Genomic DNA, 20,454 nt, shown 5'->3' with positions numbered 1-20,454 from the left:
AAAGAGTGGAAACAAGCTTCTACATCTTATTCTGGAAACAGGATATACACCACAAAATACACATACTTCACTTTTTTGCCCCAAAATCTGTTTGAACAGTTTCACAGGTAAAAAAAATTCTATCAATGATCCACGAGATTTAGGAACTCTCTGTGAAACAGTGATATTTGAGGGTGATGGAGAAGGACTGCTCTTGTAGTTGCCACATTGTTAAAATATAGGTGATGACTGTTTGTAACCAAATGTCTCTAAATTCAGACTGAAATGGAGGATTAAAGCAAGTAAATGTGGGGTGTGCTTAACCACAGCAGTGACCAGCTCTCGTGTTTGAACGCTGGTCCAGTTTTCTATGTAAAAATTTCCAGTTTTTATTTAAAAATCCCTGTGTTTTTGTGTTGCATAAACCTCTGATATTAAAGAACACAAAGAGAATTCATTGGATGTGTTGAGACACCTATGAAATTCCTTAGATTTCAGCAGCTCAATTTTGCTATCCTTTTAGTACCATGAAGTGACTGTCTACAGACCTAAAAATAGTATACATGTATATGCAAGTGCTAGGTCAGGCTTTTCTCCAAGTACTGGTTTGAAATTTTGTACCCCCCCAAAATAATGAATCATGTCAAAAAGATGCCCAGAGAAATATCATTGTGATAAAGAGAAATTTAAGTTGTATATCCATCTCTAGCTTTGACATTTTCATTCTGTGTATTAGATTTATACATTCGTAATTTGACCTTCCATTTGTGGAATCCTTCATGGGCTCCTGATGGGGACATTTCCATAACTCATTGGTTTGTTTTTTTAAGGTTTGTTTGGCTTTCATTTGATTTTTGTGCTTCTTTTCAAGACTGAGACAGTAGGAAGTCATTAAAGATGTGTTTGTAATATGTGAGGCAGCTATAATAGTCTGAAAATGTATCTCACAGAGTCTTCTAAAGAAAAAATTAGCATCTTGGTTAAGCAACTGATTAATTTATTCTGGAGAAGGAAAAGGAGGGTAGAGGGGTGAAATGATTAATGTTCCTTTGACATAAAATTGGGGTTGCTCACTAAGAAAAGGACACATTCTAATTTCTAACTGCTTTTAATTTGTTTTATACCTTTTCAGGTTGGGTAATTTTTACTTTTTCTTTCTGGTGGTTCTGAACTGCTTTCCTCAAGTGGAAGTCTTCCACAGGGAAATTACTATAGTGCCTCTGGTTATGGTGCTGCTTGCCAGCATGAGTAAGGATGCTATTGAAGACTACAGAAAATACCAATATGATAAGATGATAAACTTCTCTAAAACTAGGGTATATGACAAGTAAGTAAACTAAACCAATTATTTTTCCTTGTGTTTGTTGTGGTGGAAACTGCTCATCTGATTTTGCAGTAGTTCCCTCACTGACCCTTTAGAGTACTATAAATTTGAAAAAACTGTTATAAAAGAAATTTTTTTCTACCTTTAAAAATGCCTTATTTATCTCACTTAAGTCATTTCAATATCACTGAAGCTTTGTTTCATATCACAGCAGTGTGCACTGATATACACGTTTTCATTCCAAGTTTTCAAACCAGTTTGCCAACACACACAACATCCTCTCCAGGTAGAAGAAGGATCTGGATGAAAAATGAAACTTATCCAAGTCTGGAAATGATAACTGGAGCTGTTTAAAAAAAAAAACAGAACAGTGTCTTTCAGACACTAAAACCACTAACACAAAATTAATTATCAACTACATTCAAGGTACATTCATAATCAGGAACTGAAAAAAAACTTTCTAGGAGTTTCCAGTAAGCAGAGGGATCAATGCGGCTTGGCTTGGCTTTGGAGATAGTACAACACCTGCACTAAGTTGTTTGCTCAATACTGGCTCAGAAGGAAGAAATATTTTCACATGCAATTCTTATTGCAACATTTCGATTTCATCAGAGTTTCTTAGCCAAGTGTTAACTTGACTTTGAGACTACTTAGCTTGTCACTCATAATGCAATAGATAGGAGATTTCATTCAAAAGAAGTTTAAATATTTGGATGTCTTCCATTTTTCCCTTAAGCCCAGGCCACAGAGAAAAAAATTACTATGTTTTGCATACATCTCATTAGCTCTCCAGAAAATTAGCCCTCATCCATGCTTACATATTTGTGTGTCAGAGGCACAAGAAGCAAAGGCAAAGAAGAAATGAGAGACTCTAAGGGGTAATTGGATGAGAGAGGGAGGTTTTGGGTCTATCAGAGGAGAAAGACAAGGCTGAGGGGAAATCCAGGTACACTGACCTTCTCTTGCTTACGTCTGTATAATTCCCATAACTACCAAATCATAGGTTTGCTTGGTTTGGGGAGGATGGCTGTTGTTTGGTTGTTTAATAATCCATGTTATGGTCATGAAAACAAACAGTAGATAGAGGAAGTAAAAGAGAAATACTGTCTGTACTGAGGCTTGTAGCAATCATTTGTTGACATCTGGGATGTAGAGCTCTGCCCATTACCTTTGAGCTTCCTGCCAACTCCCAGGGTTATAAAGTGATTCTGAAACTCCCAGAGTGAACTGTGAAAATTGTGTGTGTGTGTCCTGTGCTTTGTCACAGCTCCGAGTTAAAGCAGAGACTCTTCATGTGAGTCAATGCCAGGGAAATGGTCTGAGCAGGGCCTCCAGGCATATGCTAACAAGAACAACAACACGTTCAGGATGCTTTCATCAGAGGTGAGGTGCAGCCTCCCAGCAGGCTCTAGGACCTGGCACAGCTGAGTCAGGATGATCCCTGTCCCTGGCTAAGTGGAGGTTGGAGTGGAAGGAGAGACAAGCTTGGGCTTCAGACACCTCAACTCTTCTCTCCACCCGCTTGGGAGTTTATTTGGATTATTGAACTCATCTGTCTTTGTTGGTTTTCAACTTGAAGCTTCTTTTTGAAAGGAAAACAAGATGTCACGGAAAACTGTTCCAGGCTGCTTCTCTAGAATGATCTGGAAAAAACATTTTTTCAAAGAAACCTGCTGCCAATGTGGTGCTGCAGACACTGAAATCCAAAATGATGAGCTGGAGAAGAGAGGAAGAGTAAAGAAAAGAAAGAAGAAAAATGAAAATAAACGAGTTGTCATCTCCAATTTGCCCTTTGGAAGTAAGAAGTGGAAGGAAAATCCAAACAGATACTATGACTCCAACAAAATTAAGACCACAAAATATACCATCCTGACTTTCCTCCCTAAAAATATCTGTGAGCAGCTTCATCGCTTTGCCAATATTTATTTTTTGTTCATTGTGCTGCTGAATTTTGTGCCAGTGGTGAATGCTTTCCAACCAGAGGTGTCTGTGATCCCAATTTGTGTTATAATGGCCATTACAGCCATTAAAGATGCTTGGGAGGACTTCCGGAGGTATAAATTAGACAAAGAAATCAATCATATGGGATGCTACATTTACAGCAGGTGAGTTTTTTATTACTGAAAAAAACAAGGGTTGAGATATTTTATTAATGGTGAGGCTTTTTGTTTGAAAAAATAAATAACTGCTGGAAAATCACGGTGATAAAGTGAAATGGGGAGAAGTCGTAGCCACTATAGACCACCTGGTATTTGTTCTGATACAAGGAAAGATTTTTATTTTTTTGAAACCATTCATGGACTGGGAAGGTAAGTTTGAGTTTCATTACACTGGTGTGGCTATCAGCCTCTTAGACATGCAGTGCCCTGAAAATAAGTGCCTAAAGAACTACAAGCAGCTGGATTTCTATGAAGTTTTCAAGAGGGTTAAATTCTATCAATATAAGGTAGCACAGAATGAGATCTGTGATGGGACTTGTTTGCACTCTTAGATGCCAATAAACCTCTTAAAAACTTGGCCCTTTGAACTACATTTAATTTTAGACTATGCTGTAGGCTAGCTTTCAGTTGTATTTTTTTACTAGGCAATATGTAAAATGAAACTGTAAAAAAGCAGTCTAGAAATGGAAGATATACATGCCTCAGTTTAGACATCTCTAAATGAATTGACTACATGTGCCTGTGCTCACTTCAAAATGTTTCATGTCTTCTTGCTTTTAGGACTTTCAGAAGTTTGAAAATTATGTTTTATTGTATCAAAACTGTTCTTTCAGCAAAGCAGTAAATGACTTTTCCCTGTTAAAATATCACATCGGGGAGTCAGAAGTGCAAAACCTTCTGTCTTGGTGAATGTGCCTTGTCATCCCTCAAATTAATCAACAGTGCTTTATATAATGTACATTTTCAGAAGCAAGTTCTTGCAGAACTGTGGCTTTTATCATGCAGGGCTGTCATTTCTGTTTGTTTCTCTTGCACGCGTTTGTCAGGTTTTTATTTTTACATCCTGCTGGTTAAACAGGAAAACAATGGATTTGCTTGTTTAGGGCCTAAACTTGTCCCCACATAGAGATAATGACTTGTCAGAAACAAAATTGCACTGCTCTCCTTGACAACTTGTCCAAAAATCAGGCACTTCACAAGTTTCTAAGTACTGTTCATTTCTGTTTTCTTCTCTGCCACAGTGAAGGATGTCTATAATTGTAGCTTTTTGGGTACGGTGGCAAAACTGCCTCTTCTGCCTATTTCTGAGATTGCAATGTAGTTGGATGCTTTTTCAATGTTGCATTAGTCCATGAGGCAATGGATTATTTGTTAACACTTGTTAAAACCAGTTTGAAAGAGAATAGGTGTGGCAGCAGGTGCTAATGAATGAATCTGCATAGGAATCCTATTTATTTCCTCTTTGCATATAGCAACCATGTTAATTTCTATCTGAAGCCCTTTTACCATGGGAACATGAGAAGCAGGGAACACAGTAAAACTTGTTGTGTATAAGGGAAAAGTATCCATCATGGAATTACAGCCTAGATTCAGATTCAAGGTACAGCTGTGAATACTTTGCCATGCAGAAACATGACGTGGACTTGCCTTAAAATTGGTTGCCCCATCCCATTAAAAAGACTTTGATCTATGAATAAACCTTGTCTAGAATCTTGTCTTTCACCGAAGTCATATGGCCCAAAAAGGTGATGTAAGGGAAAGGAAAACAGGAAGGGCTTCAGTCTAAAGTGTTCATTCTGTCTGGAAAAATGTGGGTAATTACAATTGCCATCAGATCAGTCGCTACAGCTTATTATATCATGAATAATTTTAATCAGGCTTCTCTGGTGCTTTGGGAAGCTGATATTTCTTGTTCTTCTTGCTAGCTGCAAAGTCTTGGAAGAGCACAATGTCTTCTAATTTTCTTCCTTATGAATCATCTGCTGTAGGGAATTTTTTTAATATAGGTGAAAGTCTTTTTGGGAATCTGAAAATTTTGTTAATCTTGTGCCCACAAAAAGTTCTTTTTAATAGACAAACTGACCTTCTATTGTAAGAATTACTTAGATTTTAAGAGGTAATCTTGGAGTGTGCTTTGCCTTCATTTCAGATTTCAGTAACAAGAATTCTGGCTCCTGTTCCAAAAGAAGTACAAAGGCAAACTAGCCTTTTTCAAATGCTGAATGTTCTCCAAAACTTTCTTGATGACTAGGGGAAATGCAGTAACTTGCCTTCTTTCAACACAGAGCAAAGGAAATTGGAATTAAGTAGGCTGGCCTGTAAACATATTTCTTCTAATTTTCTTCTCACAGAGATCAGCTCGAGTGGGAAATCTAGTCTGCTGGCCAAATGAAAGAAAAGGCACTTCCAGCAGTGTGTTTAAAGAAGGTTTAATTGAGAAAATGGGAGACAATTAATAGGCATTAAAGTGTCTTGTGGAGGTGCAATAACTTAGATCTAATGCTTGATTGTGGAGATCATAATTTCAGAACCAAAACTTTTGGAATCATTCTAATTGCAGACTGTTCTGCTGTCAGAACTAGTCGCACAACACCAAAAGAAGAGAACAAGAAATTGAATTGCAGGTGGTACAGACTTATACCTCCTTTCTCCTGCTGTTCTTTGAAATATACTTTGCTTTTAAATTTTCCAAGCGAGGACTTCCATTACTACAAAATGTGATTGTGAAAGCTTTTTCTATCATGCTTTTCTTTATTACCTCTCTTTAACTGCATTTAAATTTCTCAAGTCACCTGATTTCATACAACCCTAATTAGTTATTCTCCATCCATAACAGTTAATTATAATCTTCAAATATGCATGATTTTTATCATGTTCATTTTACTACACCCAGACACCTTTTAGTCAAGATCTGTATACAGACTGCTCTTTTCATCTTTCTTGTCAGTCAGTCCCTCCAAACCCACTTTGGTTACTTTTCTCTGAACTCTCTCCAGTTTGTCATTAACTTTCTAACAGGTGCAGGCACTGAAATTAATAGGCAAACCTGAAAGTCACTGTCAATGCAACAGTTTCTAAAAGGTATTATTTAATTTTCTTGAAGTTCTATAATATTCAGTGGACTAACTAATATGTGATTAATATATAGCTTGGATGTAATATACCCCTAGGATTAAATAATAATGGTCTGTAAATACTCTATAGCATCTGGACAGGTTTCTACATCAATTTCACATTTCAGGAAGATTAATCCAATTTTTTTTCTCATTGTTTCAACAGACAGGAAGATGCAAATACAAGGGCTGCACACAGTTCAAGATGGCACAGCAGCAGCCATAAAAACACTAAGTTATTCACATTGCTTAATTTCAAGCACCTAAACTCAGACAAACCTAATTCATGTATTGAATCATCCTGTGGAGCTGTCAGATAACTGAGTAAGCTAACAGGCTCCTAAATGAGATAACCTGATTACTCTTTCAATAGAAAGTTCTTCTGTGGTGCTTTCAGGCCCTGTGGTTTTCAAGTAGTTCCTACAAGCATCAATTTCCTCTTCCTCTGTAGGTCCCTGATGTCTGTGACACAAAAAAGTCAGGCCAGCCTTCACTGACTCATTGTTTGCTTAGTGTAGGGTCTTAGAATATATAAATTTTTCTGCATCAGCACTAACTTTGCATTAGTCCTAGAGAACTGATGTGGAAATAGGGAGGAAAAAAAAAACACCTCATCGCTGAGTGCAAAAAATAAGAACTGCCAACAGCTAAAAAGCTGAAAGTGGCTTAAAGTGGACTACCTGGTTTGAAAGAGAACTGAAATATTTCAGTCAATGGAAATATTTTAATTCAATGTTGTAATTTTTTCTATGACAGAAATGAACATCTGCTTGCCTACAGGCTGCTATATATACAGTATACTTCATGTTTTCTTAAGGAATCTGGGTAGTGCAGGTTGTCTTTATGTCCTTCACAGACTCTGGTCAGCTGGGCCTTCTGAAGGGAGGAGACATTGTATCTCCCTTGGATGCTCTCCATGTCTGGGAGAGGAACTGGGACTGGACAGGGATGTAGTGACTCACAGAGGTCTGCAGCATCTGGAAGAGAGCAGAGAAGGGTAGGGAATATGCTTGAAAACAGGAGTTGACCTACTGTCAAATCTCAGAGTTGAAAGAGAAAAAAAACCACAACTGTTCTCTGGACTCCAGAAACATCATATGCAGCTCATTCAGCCCCAGGTGAACCTGAAAGTTTGTAAAGTAAAAAGTAGGCTAGGAGGAAAATACCATCCTGCCAAGGGCACAGTAAGCAAAGATTTCTTGCCCATACTTTGTGAATTAGGCTTGTTCAGCAGCACTGAATTTTCACTTGTTAAAGAACCTTTTCTTTCTGCTTTATTATTTTTATTTTCTAACAAAGCAAGACTAGAAGTCTGCTGGAGGCTTTAGAGCATTCATTTTGTACACTGAAAAAAAGGTCTAAAGGCTGTATCCCACTTGAAATCTCACCACATTCCCTCAGGCAAAATTGCAATCAATTTTCTTGCACATAGCAAGATCAAGGCTTCTACACCTCTCTGAACAGTGCATGAATCTCATCAGCTGGAGGCTTGAAGGTCTCCAGCTCTTGCATGGCCAAAGGTCCATTCCTATGACACACAAAGCATGAGCTTGGATCAACTGCAAACTACTACCCCTTTGCCTAATCAGACATGACTGTATTGTTCTCCATGTGGGCCTCTCACTGGCAGTGGGCATCCTCTGCTCTGTCAGCCTTATAACTTCTGTTTGTACTTCAGGTACTATGGAAATTTTGTAGCTAGTGTAGTCATGAACACTTAATTTAACAGTGGGTTTTACTGAAGTTGAAAACAGTGCCTTCGGTTTGTGCAAGCTGAGGCATTCTTCAAACTCCCAGTGAGCTGAGAAAATGTCCTTAACCAACAGTATGCTCAGGTGTGTTATGTCACCATGGCACTGCTTGAAACCAGTGGTACCAAAACTGAAGAAATTAGAACATGAACTCATCTTATGGTGAGCATGCTGATTGTGTGGTGAAGAAATGTAGGACATGCTGAAATGAATAATGCAAAACAATCCCCTCAGCCTCTCCTCATAGCACTTGTGCTCAAGTCCCTTCACCAGCCTCGTTCTTCTCTGGAAGACTACCAAAAAGCTGATGTAGGCTGTGGGTTCCAGAAACTGCCTAAGTTAATGAGTCCTCAGAAACTAATGCTAATAATTAGGAGACATTAAGTGAGTGACCTTGGAGTTACCTGTTCATTCCAGCTGGTGCCAGGAAGAATCATAGCAATAGCATTTTGTTCAAGGATGTATTAAAAAGAATTTCCTAAACACAATAATCTATAACTTACAAAATAAGCTTAGTAAACTCTAAGCAAATGTGTTCTCAATGTGTTCTTTACTTTTTTTTTTTTTTTTATTTCTTCAAAGGCAAGTTAAAAGAAATCCAAAACTTTGTATATGGACATATAATACATTTATAAACTTCTTGTACTTACTTAAAGTTCATATAAACTTGACTTGATTACAGAACATAAGCCTCTTTTATCATTGAGAGAATAACTTCCTTGTTATGATGCTATAGGAAGTTTTAACACATAAAAATATAGGATCTGTTACTGGCATTAAGGAATTTGGAATGCCAAAATTATATATATATATATGCTTTATATTAGACTTTCACTCCTGTTATCTTTAAAAGGTGCTATTGCTGTCTTGACATAGTGTTCATATCATAGCATCATAGAATGTTAAGGGTTGGAAGAGACCTTAAAGGTCATCTAGTCCCACTCCCCCCTACCATGGGCAGAGACAACTTCCACTAGAGGCAAGAAATCCTGAGAGTTTGGGGCCATGTGGAAAGGCTGTGGCTGATTGCTAATGACTTCTGGTTACAGGACTGGCCACTGCTAAATTACATCATTGGTGCTACTGGGCTGAGGTCCACATCACAAAACCAACCTTCCCAGCTACTGGAATTGTAACGTGGCAGAAGCCAGTGATGAACTGACACGTACACTATGATACCTTTTTATTCTCTGGCAATATCTCCAGCTCAGGAATACTATCAGCCAAGTTGTGCTGTACTTTGCCCTATGGAAAGGTTTCGGAGTCAGTTCCTGTACAATCTAGTGCCTTTCTCAAGTCCTAAATCTGCTTCTTTGTTGTCAGGTTTTTTAAGTTTTATGCAGTAGCTCCTAACAGTGAGGTTATGGCCATAAAGTGGTCTTTGAAAATACTTTGAGGTTTTGCATATAAAAGCTGGAGTAATCTTTGATAGCATAAAACCGTGTGAGATTTCTATTTGCAGAGTTAGACTGCAAAGGGTAAGTAGCTGTGTGATTTGACCTGTTTTCGGTGTAGAACCAAGATCTTAGAACATTAGCATTTTTTATAAAGTAGGTAATGCTTGAAGGAAACCATTTTCAAATATAGCATTCTAGCAAATTTACATAGAGTAAAGTGCAAACATTTGGTTTTGTCTATTGATGACATTGATACATTTTTCGAGGTGTCATAACCTAGCAGCAGTTTAGGGGGTGAAAGGGAGAACTGCAAAGGATCCTGAGGTGGAGATTGCAGTAATTCAAGGGAATAAGACTCACTGAACTAATTGGATGATAAAATGCTTCAAGGTAATAGAGATTTCTGAAGATCCTTCTCTAAGACAATCTAGGACTCATAGACATGCTGCAGAGTGCATATGAAAAATTCCTTTTATTTAATTTCCTCTGGGGAGCAGAACAATAATTTTTATTTGCTCCCATTCACCATCTATTTTGACCCAGTTTTTGTTTGAGATGTATCTTTATTGAATCCAAAAATGCAAAATCAAATTGTTGGCACAAAGTCAATAATTTATTCAAGTTCCCCCACAATTTCCAGCCACAGCAGAATTTTTTTTATGATCTTTTTTTTTTCCCCAGAAATTACTTCATAAAGTTGATTTAGTTCAGGCCTTCTGGTCAGATTTGATGAGTCCAATAACTGTTCTGGCAGACTTCACTTTGACTGTTCAAGGCGAACGGCCCTTTTTCATTGGCATTATCCCCTGATGGGCATTATCATGTTACCCATTATCCCAAGATAGGAAGGGAATGCTTTTTAAGTGTGCTGTTGGTAAATTGCCTGGTAAAGGAGAGAAGGCACAGAGGAACTTTTATCCTACATCGTGTCTTTGATGCACCACAGCCCTGGTGCCACACACTATAAGAATCAGATTTCCAGCTTCCCACCTATTTATTGAAAATCACCACACCTTGTTTATTTTATTGGTTAAATGCATTTGTCCTTTTTATATGTTTCTCGTCAGCCCATCTTGGATTTATGAAGCTCTTCTGTTTATTTAGCAACCAGAGCTTGTGCTATGAACTTTAATCTCTGAACAGAAAATGGGCAGCGTTCCCAGTTACAGGGATAGCTGAAAGGAAACTGCTTCATCGGAAAAATCTTGTTGGGCAACTGGGCCAGTGCTGCCATGGGGTGCACCAGTTTCATCGTGAAGTACTTTTCTTCCTTTCAGCCATCAGCAATGCTCTACAAAGTTGTAGAAAACCTTTGCACTATAGGAAATTGTTAATCTTACAGCTCCAGCTGAATAGTTCTTTCAGGAGCAGAAAATGTGTTTCTTTACCAAATTGAATCTCTTTGGGAGAGAGGGACAGTCAGCTGAAAGCAGGTTGGTATTCTAGCAATTCCAGCACTCTATTCCCTATGCTAAGTAAGACTTTGTTCTGAAAAGAGTTCATCTAGCTTTTCTGACTCACCGTGTCCTCTGTAATTAGTGAGTGGGCAGAACCGCGAAGCTTTACGTGTAACATATCTTTCATAGGGAACTATTGAAAAAATCTTACACATCTGTGATTTCTGTAGATTATTTTTGCTAACCTGGTTTCTTTCAGCTGATGTGGAACATCAAGACCCTTCCATAGCATTTTATGAGTGGACAAAACCAGAAGCAGGTTCTGTAAACTTCAGAGTTGCACAAGAAGTGATGTACAGGGTGGTAGGATTGCCCTGCAGAAGCCTCAGCAAATGTTACATGCAAACTACATATGGCATCCAAATGTCTGGGATGGCAAGGCAAGACATCTACTTTCTCCAAACTGATTTTGTGCTCTCTTTTGTGTCTTAAACAAGCAAATTGAGAAGTCCTACTCAGAAGGTGTTTGACATGTGAAAGATTCATAGTCATTTAGTTGTTTTGCTATATTAACATACACCTGCTTAAATATTTTTCAAATAGAAATTGATCTAGATCTTTTTTCCTTTTTTTAATGCATAGCAACATCGAATTAACATACAAGAAACCTCTGTTATTCAGTGTGGTCTTTTTATGTATGTTGTTGAGTAAAGTAAAAGGACATGCAGGTAGGTAGAATCAGACAAAAGCATAAAGAATTAAAAACTCAGAAAAGAAAAACTAATGCAAGAAAGAAAAACTATTGCTACAACACCATCATTTAGTAAGTGCCTCACAGCTAGCATTAAATGGTTCTGTTAGGTTGGGGGCCTCCTTTTTTGAATAAAATGTGGATACCACTGGGAAATGCACAGACTTTAACTGCTTGCATAACCTTTGCAGGTAGCTGTTATTTCATGTTGTTTCACAGATAAAGATATCAGCCAAATGTGAGGGTTTGCCTGGCAGCACCATGGCTGGCTCTGCTTTGCATAAGGCCAGGAAAGTAGGTTAGCAGGAAGCAGCCTTTGGCCTGGCTCTGAAGCAGTGCTTGGATGTGTGCTTTGAACTGTAGCAAAACACTTTATCTGCTCTATCACTGCTCCTCTTCTCATGATACAAACACTTAAATGAAAGACAGTATTCTTCAGGCTATAGATGAGGATGATTAAGAACTTAACCAAAAATGAGACTTTGAGTCATTACAAAAGGCCTTTTACTCTCTGCCTGGTAAAGTATCTTGAGCATTTTCCCTCTTACAGAGAAGGTATAAGGTGATTCAATTATTCATATTGAAAAAATAATTTCCTCTCAAAGAGTTAGAGGAACTGAGCCATTGTTGCTAGTGCAGTTTTCCCATTAACTAATTTTAAAGCTTATTGTGCAGTTTTTGCTTTGCTTAGATGGTTAAGAGCAGTTGAAGGATTAATTATTGAAAACGTAATGTCAAAAAAGTCTGCTATTGGGTTGAACCTTTGAGCACTGGTTTGCTGATGAAATAGTAATTTCTTTTCCTTGAGCCCTATAGGCTCTTTTTCTTTTCTCTTTTTTTAGTTTAGAAGCTCTTTGTTTCCTACTTAAACTTTTCCATTAAGCTTGGGCTATGGTTGCATTATTTTTGCTTAATATTAAGGGGTCATTTGTCAGCTCTTCTACCATTTGATGTTGTTTCTCTGCACTATGCTCAAGATTTGTAATTACCTCTTGAGAGTTACAAACTGGAAAGACCTGAAGCAAGTGTAGCTGAGGTACCAGTTTGCTTCTTTCAGCATCTATATGATGATGGAAATTTTCTGAGAAATAGTCACATAGTCAAAAACAATTAATGGGTTTGGGTGAAATGTCTAAATTTCTTGAGTAAGATACTTCAAAACATCCCTGTTAGTCTGAACTACTTTCTATCTTTTGCTGTGGAGTATATAGGGCTAATGTTGGAATGAAAGGGAACTTTTGTTGTAGGGTTTTTTATTCCATGTAAAGATTTTGTTTGAATGTGACATATGGTGAAGTGATACTATGGAAGTGTCTAAATCATTAATTTCTAGCTGTTATGCTGTGTCCTTTAAAAAAAAGTCAATGTGCCACCACCTGCTTTCTGAAGCCCCGTGACCCAGGAGTTCTGCCTTCCTAGTGCCACTCTTCATCACTCATGACATGTTTTTAATGCAACAGGGAAGAACGTGCTTATGTCGAGAAATGCTGGAAAGATGTCAGAGTGGGAGACTTTGTGCAGCTGCAGTGCAACGAGACCATCCCAGCAGATATCCTGCTGCTGTACTCCTCTGATCAAAACGGCATCTGTCACCTAGAAACTGCCAACCTCGATGGGGAGACCAACCTGAAACAACGACGAGTGGTGATGGGGTTCAACAGCCAGGTAGGTGTGCTGAAAACACAGCCCGTGCAGTGCCAGCTTGGTCTGGGCCCAGTGGCACACCAGCTCCAGCTATGACCATCATGCCACAGCTAAGCCACTACTGCTGAGGGAATTACTTCTGCATGGGAATTGGAACAAAGCTCATGGTTATCCTGCTTTTCAAAGCAGCCATGGGCTTCCTTATGGATTCTGCTTCTCCAGTGGAGCTGACACACCATGCTTGCTTTCTAGGCAGGTATATGTGTGACAGTTCAACTAGAAACTGCTCTAAGGTACATTGAGTTGGAAAAAATTAAATAATGGAATCTTTTATAGGAGTATAGTAAGCTGTTTAATAGGAACTCAAGCTAAATTAATTTTTTTTTAAAGTTGTGTGTTTAGCATCACTTTGAGGTTCAGTTTAAATGCTTAAAATCACCACCTTTTCCCCTAGGCCATATTGTTTCCTTTTTACATTTTACTGCTATATTCTCTTGACTCACGTTGAAAAAAACCCTGAAGTAAACAAGAGCATATGACTTAGGGAAGTTTGTTCTTGTTACATTTTTTAATTACGTTTTCAAACAGAGCAGTGCAGTTTGCAAATAACACAGAACAAGTTTAAGGAGTTGTAGCATGTAAGGAGGAATATATTGTTCCATTGGAATCACCCCAGCAGACAGGAAATCAAAACACCTCACAGGTAATTCTAGGAATTGTGTCCATTTATTTAGCAATTAGTAGCAGAGCCATTAGGAAGATGTTTTGGGGTTACTGGTGGTGGGACACAGCTACCAGTGAGTAATAAGAGTCATTAAATAAAAGCACACCATTTCCATGGCCAGTTGGGACCAGGTGCTGTACTCCAGTGTCACTTGCTTGTTCAAATGGAAGTCACTTTGTAAGCACAATTAAGGGCTCTCTCAGATTGTGAATGCCATAGCACAAAACATACCTTTTCCAGTGCCTTCCAGTGATGACTAGGGAGAGGTTTTGTTCCTGAGAAACACTGGAAAATTTTAACATGTAAAGATTTCACAGAAAAACAGTAAACTGGTTACAGAAATAGCATTTTTTAAATGCTGCATTTGTTTTCTCATAGTCCTAGTTTACATGTTAGGTTTTGTATTTTTGCTTTTAGACAAGAGAGTGCTCTATTATTATGCAACATGCAAACTTTTACCTCAGTTGTTCATAATATAAGGAAGTCCTTCCTTTTATCAGAACATGGTGCTCCAGACTGCCTATTCATGGTCATTTTCTTTAGACTTTGAGTAGTTATTTAGATAAACTCTCTGACAGTGTCTGTTCTTAATAACTCCCCTTACATTGGCAGAGCGAAATGCAGTTCTAGCCATGGTGATAGCCAGTCCTTGGGAAGGTGAGAGCTGAAAAAATCAGCTGTTATTACCCTGTTGTTGCAGCACACTAGTGTAAACAGTGTGTTGGCTAAACCTCTGCAGTGAGCCAAGTATCATACGTGCATGTTTTAATATGCCAACTTCCTTGTTCTTTGAGTTTGGTTTAGTCCTGTGATTTATGTGCTGCATAAAACTCCCTCAGATGTCATTGTGCCTATAATGTGTTACCTGTTAAACAGGGAGGAAATGCATATGAACTGGGGTTAGTTTTTTAATTTAGGGTACAAGACAGATGGAGAGAAACTATTTACAAGAGCACGGAGTGACAGAACAAGGGGAAATGGATTCAAACTGGCAGAGAGTAGGTTTAGATTAGATATTAGAAAGAAATTTGTTACTGTGAAGGTGTCGAGCCACTGGAACAAATTGGCCAGAGGCGCTGTGGATGACCCATTCCTGGAAGAGTTCAAGGCCAGGTTGGATGGGACTTGGAGCATTCTGGTCTGATGGAAGGTGTCCCTGCCCATGGCAGAGCATTGGAACTAGATAATCTTTAAGGACCCTTCCAACCCAAACTACTCTGCGATTCTATGATTCTTTGATATGCTTAGGAATATTGAGTTCAACTACCTGTAAATACTAAGAGGAAGGATTTTTATTTTTTTTCCTTTTAGCACATTTTCTGACTTGAATCTTAAGGTATAAAATTCTTGTCATCAAAAGAAAAGCATTTGAGAGTAGAATCCTCCTTCTGTACTCCTTTCTATCTAGAAGCCTACTGGATTTCTTTGTTAGTAATAAGCACTCCAGGTGACTTTTGAATATTCCTGTTCTCCTGTTGCACAAACTTTTCTAGCAAAACCAAATATGTACTGATTTTCTCGTTGAGTTCACTGAGTTGAACAAGATTCAGCAGAGGTGAACAATCTCTCTTTTAAAAGATTCTAAAAATACTTAGCCACATGGGTCAAAAGGTATACAAAATGCCCTTATATTCCTCAAGCTTTTATATGTCCTCCAACAATTGTTTTTTCATCCTCTACTTTGAGAAAATAATGTAAAAAGTAAAGCATAGTGCTTGCTGTAGAAAAAGGTCAGGAGGCCCAGCAGCAAACTTGATTTCCAGCTTTCCTAATGGAGGAGTTTGGATTAAAGTGAGCTTCAGTTCTTTTAAAGAAGCTATAGTACAACAATAATTATTCTTTCTCACATTTCTCACATCCCATTTTTATTGCATTTTCTTAATCAAAAAGCAAAGTTCCGTGTAATTTTTCAGTTAAGAATAAAGCACCATTTGTGACAGTCAAGTACCTCTCATCCTACCTGCTTTCCAGACTGTTTCATGCAGCCCAAACCCCAAGCCTGTTTCCCTGAACTCTGGGGAAATCAAGCAAAATTGTGTGTCTCAGTTCAGCTCCAAGTTGTTTGAGTTAGCCCTTAGCCCAAAAAGCTTTGTGTCATTTTGTCTCTCCCAGCAGTTTGGGCTTATTCTACTGCCTTCCCTCTCCTACTTTAGTTTGTTTCTACATTTTGGGGTTGGGTTAGCCTTGTTAGCCTTGCATTTAGTTTTATTTGAATATGATACATTTATTCAAACATGTAAGCTCTTATTTAATGATTATGACATCCTAGCCAGGAACAGAACTCTTCTAACATATTCAAATATCCTGGTAAATCCTGAAATTATTTCATTTGAGCTTGTTCTTGGTTGAGGACTGACCTTTCATGAATAATCTGAACTATTTCATAGAATCATAAAGTCACAGAATGGTTTGGATTGAAAGAGGCTGTAAAGACATGTAAGCTCTTATTTAATGATTATGACATCCTAGCCAGGAACAGAACTCTTCTAACATATTCAAATATCCTGGTAAATCCTGAAATTATTTCATTTGAGCTTGTTCTTGGTTGAGGACTGACCTTTCATGAATAATCTGAACTATTTCATAGAATCATAAAGTCACAGAATGGTTTGGATTGAAAGAGGCTGTAAAGATCTAGTTCCAACTGCCATGCCATGGGCAGGTATACCTTCCACAAGACCAGGTTGCTCAGAGCCCCATCCAACCTGGCCTTGAAGAGTTCCAGGGATGGGGCAGCCACAGCCTCCCTGGGCAACCTGGGACAGTGCTCATATCTTAGCTAAATCTACTTTCTTTGTTATATTCACTTTAAATGAAGAGAGTTGTTTTCACTAATTGACATCTGTAATGTCTTGTCCAATACATAGCATTTTCTTCATTTAGTTTATCCAGTTGTTACTCCAAGAGAGGAAAATCTCAGATCTTTAATCAGTCCCTCTGAAGCTTTGCTTCAGGCTGAATGAGCTAAACTGACTCTGTGTCTCCTTACAGGACAAGTGCTCCAGCCCTAATTGTCTATATCAAGCTTCTCTTAGTGTTTAGCATTTCAAGTACTCATTGGATCTGACACTCATTCTTGGTGTGTTTTACTTGCAGAATACTTTGTTTGAACCCGAATTTTTCCAAAACACCATCATCTGTGAAATACCAAACAATGATCTCAATAAATTCAAAGGTTACATGTAAGTACTTGTTATCTATAAATGCATTTTGTATCTGAACTTTTTATAATTCTCTCGAAGGAACTGGATGAAAAGAACATATTTTGAGGAAATTGTTGGCTGTCACTATTGTGTATTTGTGGATTCAGAAGTCAGTATAAAATGTAGACTGGTCTCTGTTTCGAGACAGGGTAGAACCAAGGCTTGGCATTGAGTTTGCAATTGTTTCATGCAAACCATTCTCACAAGTCTTCAGCTGTCTCCAAAATTTAGACATAAATTCATTTACATTTGACCTGATGACTAGGCTGAATTTTAGATGTAAACCCTTCCTAAGTTTTAAAGTTATTCAGCTGCATGGTTCTAGTTTCTTCATATTTTATTTTTTTTTAGTGTTTCTTCATTAAATAATTCTAGCACATGAGGGAAATCTATACTAGCAAATTTAGCAGATTTATGCCCATTCACAGACTCTAAGGCAAATTTGTATGGCATGGCTCATGTCCTAGAATTCTCTTACCCTCTAATACAGGGCAGATGTTTCCCAAGGTCCTCTTCAGAGCAGTCATCAATCCATGCTGATACCCACATCACACCTGAGAATTGTCTGAAACACCTACTTCCCCAGACCAATGCATGCCCCTTGTTATGCTAATAATTTAACTGCATGAATGTGTCAGCGTCTCATTTCATGTCTCAACTTTGTTCAGTTTACTAGTTGCTGAACTAGGAGTTAATGTCTCTGCAAGGAAGCAGTGTGAGTGTTGCACCTGGAGTAGCTTCAAATGGCCAGATCCCTGACAGAGAAAACCAGAGGGTTCTCGACCATTATCACTGACTGTGTTTAATCTGGTTTTTAGTTTCTGCCCTGGAAGAATGGTGCCTCTAACAGCAATGCCATTTCTCCTCTACTGCAGTATCTTAAAAGGGAAAAAGAGGTCAAGTTTGTATTGATTGCTGGCTGTAGTTGTTGGCCCTGGGGACCACCAGGTATAATCTAAACTGAAGCGATCCTTCCAATTATCCTGCTGTAATACAGCACAAGAGCACTGAGATTATAGAAACGTAGGTGATATGTCACAAGAAAACACACACAAATACACACCCTTAGGACACAGGACAGACTTAAAAATCTCCAACTTTCTACAGAAAGCCTGTAACAGAAATCTCTTTGGTAAATGCCTATTATCTCGCCTGCTTGGTGGAACATGGAATTAGCTGCCTCTCTCTTTCTGCTTCAGGGGTAGATGAAAGAATTTGCCAGGGAAAATTACTTGCTAACAGTTAGTGGAGTTTCTGTCTTTGGTCTGCTGAGATTTGAGCTATTTTGTAAACACAAATTACCTGGAGCAGGTTACCTTTTTCTCCAAGAACCCTTAATAAATTATTGAGGCTTTGTTGCCTTGCTATAAAATAGTAGCAGTACACTCTCTGCTAAAAATGATGAGAAAGAGATTAGTGCCATCCATCTGATGTGCCTGCCCACAGTAAATTCTGTTCAAGGGGATGCAAGAAGGCTTCTGTTAAATGAGTTCACCAAGGCTGCATCTAGATTCCAAGAAAAACAGATTTTTGGCATTATATTTTGCAGCTCTACCAGCTGTAGGTTGTTGGCACCTACACCTTTTCATTTGTCTAGTTCATGTTATGTAATCATGTGCAGCTGCACCTAGACATAGGACTGTACTTAGCCCTGAGAGAACACCTAACCTTGCCTCTGTTTGAGTGATGCTGCTGTTTGCTGGTAAATGCAATGCCAGATATCGAATAGCAAGTAGCAAAACATTCATATTCCAAGAAAAAAAAATCTTTACTGATCCTGATATTTACATAACAAAACAAGATGGAGTGTCTGAAGTAAAAAAATCTCAGCTTTGGTCAAGATCTCAGGAGGAGCATACCAGAGTTTCTAATAAAAACTGTGAGCCAAGGTAGGTGTATGCATTCATTTTTAAAGGCAAGTAACCAATTGTCTCCCTGATGGAGCACTGAACTTATGGTTTCCAGTAAGCTTTCATCAATTTGTTCTGCTAGCAGAAGGATCTAGTATGTGACGGGACATATTTAGCCAGGATGAAAAGTCTTCCATCCAGAATGAGGAAGAGTACCTCAGTCTGGAGACTGCTCAAGTGAGCTGAGGTCCACAAAGATGAGAAGCCCTTTGGTGGCTGACAGAGAGACAGAGGCTCTTGCAGGGTGTAGATGTATTTGAACCTTTACTAGCAGGCAAAACCTGCTCAGCTTTCTAAAAGAATTTCATCTGTAAGAAGCCACATAATGTAGGTTGGCTTTTTTCATGAGATAGTGAATCTGCCAGATAAAGTAGCATGTGAAAGCCAAACTTGCTTTGTATTGACATCATGACACACATTAGCAAGCTGTCTTTAAAAGACAGACTTGACCCTCTCTGCAACTTCTTGTTGGAGTCTTCATTGAAGTGGAATGAAATAAAGCAAAACAGGGCCTTCAGAGTTACTGGATTTCAAGTTGAAACAGACAGGCACAAAAAAATTTTGTTTAATGCTCTATTAGCACAGAAAAAGTAATTGTTTTATTTGATTTTCTTCTTTTAGGGAGCAGCCAAATCATGAACGTGTTGGTTTTAGCATTGAAAGCCTCTTGCTTCGTGGATGTACAATCAGAAATACTGAGGCTGCAGTAGGAATTGTTATATATGCAGGTAAGATGTACTTTCTATTTAGGTAAACTGAGAATTCCTCTGTAAATATCAAAGAAATAAGTGTAGTCTAACATTGCCCCATAAATCAACATTTTGTTTGAAAAACTGGTAGTGCACAGGAAAATTACATAACTTTTTTTTAAATAAAGTTATTACTCATCCATCTCCAAAGCCAATAAGTCTTGCACTCCGTCTCTGGCAAGTGACAATATCCTTGTGCATGTCAAATATCTTACAGAAATATCCAGACAAGTAAAAATTTGCTAAGGTGAGTTTAACTCTCAGCTCTACAGCTCTGGTTATAATACTAATTCCATCTGGCATAAAATCTACACAGCTGCCCTAAGGGAGATCTCAGTGGCTCCTCAGGGCAGAAACTGGTGCAGCTGAAGATCTATCCAGAAAAAATTCTTCTGTGAATTTCATCCATCCATTCAATCTGTGCCAGTGCCAGCACACAGGAGGCAGTGAGACAGCAGCTGGAGGTGACAGCAAAGGCAGCAGCAGCACAGGTTTGTGCTGACATAGACGTAGTGTGTCCATGCAACCATGAATTTCATGCAGCAGAGACATGAACTAAGCAAGACAGTGTC

The 20,454-nt window shown here is 38.4% G+C and overlaps 1 protein-coding gene across 1 annotated transcript in view; it reads left to right on the top strand.

Annotated features, from left to right (window-relative positions):
- The window catches only part of ATP10B (ATPase, class V, type 10B), a 49,603-nt gene that overhangs the window by 164 nt on the left and 28,985 nt on the right, over positions 1 to 20,454 (top strand). The window contains 5 exon segments of the mRNA XM_009083024.1: positions 1 to 107; positions 1,112 to 1,306; positions 13,113 to 13,317; positions 17,117 to 17,202; positions 19,755 to 19,861. The exon segment at positions 1 to 107 is cut by the window's left edge and continues 20 nt beyond it. Of these exon segments, the coding sequence (XP_009081272.1) occupies positions 1 to 107; positions 1,112 to 1,306; positions 13,113 to 13,317; positions 17,117 to 17,202; positions 19,755 to 19,861 (700 nt within the window).

The sequence above is a fragment of the Acanthisitta chloris genome, unplaced genomic scaffold (genome assembly GCF_000695815.1).
Source record: "Acanthisitta chloris isolate BGI_N310 unplaced genomic scaffold, ASM69581v1 scaffold16469, whole genome shotgun sequence".
Classification (NCBI taxonomy): domain Eukaryota; kingdom Metazoa; phylum Chordata; class Aves; order Passeriformes; family Acanthisittidae; genus Acanthisitta; species Acanthisitta chloris.
This window is presented reverse-complemented; position numbering and strand designations above follow the sequence as displayed.